Raw genomic sequence first — 1705 nt, 5'->3', positions numbered from 1 at the left:
TCCCCGCCGTGGCCACGGCCCGGGCTGGGCGCTGCGGGGGTCGGTGGCGGGGAGCGGAGCGGCCCCGGCCTCGGCTCCGTTCCGGGTGTATTTTTCCACGATTCGTTTAACCTGAATCTGCGGCGCCTGCGGTTGGCTCGGCGCGGGGGTTTCTCCTTTTTATTTTAATTCGAGGTGGGTGTTTCTGGGAGTGATAGTTCGTAAAAAATTTTTTTGACGCTTTAGCTTCTCCGGTCGAAGAGATCGCGCCGGTGGGTCGGTGGCGGCCGCCGGCCCCGGTGGAGCACGGGAGCCGGGGCTGCGGCAGGGCGCTGGGGCCGCGACGAGGCAGCGCACCGGAGCCGTGCCTGGCCCTCCCTGGCTCCGCCGCTGCGCTCGCCTCGGCTAAGGGCAACCACGCTGCTCCCAGTAAAAGTCTCTTTCCCCTCCTTTCTCCCTCTTTCTTCCTAGGAGTTTGTCCCCATCTCGAAAGCCCAGCAGAGGCACCAGCCGCACTGCCGGCCTGCACCCGCCCCGGGAAGATGGGAAGCAAGGCTCTGCCAGCCCCCATCCCGCTGCACCCGTCCCTGCAACTCACCAACTACTCCTTCCTCCAGGCTGTGAACACCTTCCCCGCAGCTGTGGACCAGTTGCAAGGTCTGTACGGACTCAGCGCCGTGCAAACCATGCACATGAACCACTGGACATTGGGCTACCCCAATGTGCACGAAATCACCCGCTCCACCATCACGGAGATGGCGGCCGCCCAGGGCTTGGTGGACTCCCGCTTCCCCTTCCCCGCGCTCCCCTTCGCCACGCACCTCTTCCACCCCAAGCAAGGGGCCATCGCCCACGTCCTCCCAGCCTTGCACAAGGACAGGCCCCGCTTTGACTTTGCCAACCTGGCCGTGGCCGCCACGCAGGAGGACCCCCCCAAGGTGGGGGAGCTCGCCAAGCTGAGCCCCGGACTGGCCTCACCCCTGTCGGGCATCAGCAAGCTGTCCCCGGACAGGAAGCCCTCCCGCGGCCGCCTGCCCTCCAAGACGAAAAAGGAGTTCATCTGCAAGTTCTGCGGCAGGCACTTCACCAAGTCCTACAACCTCCTCATCCACGAGCGGACCCACACGGACGAGCGGCCCTACACCTGCGACATCTGCCACAAGGCTTTCCGGAGGCAGGACCACCTGCGGGACCACCGGTGAGGAACCATCGCGACCCGGGCCGGGCCGTGGGGGGAGCCGCTCGGGGGGGCGGTAGCGGGGAGGGGGTGAGGCGGTGAGGCTGAGCCGCTCCGGGAGCTCTGCGCTGAGCCGGGAAGGCAGCAGGAAAAACCCCTGCTCCGACTCCGCGGCCGCGGAGGGGCCGGGGCAGCCAAAACCTGCGCTCTGCGTGGGACGGACACCCGCGTTGGGGGGTCTGGGGTGAAGCCCCCGGGGCTCTTGTGCTTCTGAAGCGCGGCCCTGGGCGTTGCGGGGAGGGGGACGGAGCGCAGGTGGGCGCTCCCCGGCTCGGCCCCCTCCGCCTCCGCACCCCGCGGCCGGTGCCGAGCGGCTCCCGCGGCCGCCGGGCGGAGGATCCGCGCTGCTTTCGGCGGGGAGCGGGCTGGGGTCCGGCCGGCGGAGCAGATGCCCTCCCGAGCAGGCAGTCACGCCTCGGTACGAATTACTGCAAATGTTTTGAACCGATAGAGGAGTTTAACCACAAACAGCATTATACGGGGGCGGGA

At 67.7% G+C, this 1705-nt stretch overlaps 1 protein-coding gene across 1 annotated transcript in view; it reads left to right on the top strand.

Annotated features, from left to right (window-relative positions):
- The window catches only part of OSR2 (odd-skipped related transciption factor 2), a 5461-nt gene that overhangs the window by 2671 nt on the left and 1085 nt on the right, over positions 1-1705 (top strand). Inside the window, 1 exon segment of the mRNA XM_010577062.1 lies at positions 517-1232. Coding sequence (XP_010575364.1) covers positions 522-1232 — 711 coding nt within the window. The 5' untranslated portion in view covers positions 517-521.

The sequence above is a fragment of the Haliaeetus leucocephalus genome, unplaced genomic scaffold (genome assembly GCF_000737465.1).
Source record: "Haliaeetus leucocephalus isolate CR32 unplaced genomic scaffold, Haliaeetus_leucocephalus-4.0 Scaffold555, whole genome shotgun sequence".
In the NCBI taxonomy this organism is placed as follows: domain Eukaryota; kingdom Metazoa; phylum Chordata; class Aves; order Accipitriformes; family Accipitridae; genus Haliaeetus; species Haliaeetus leucocephalus.
Note: the sequence above shows the minus strand (reverse complement) of the source record. Positions and strands in the feature narration are given on the sequence as shown.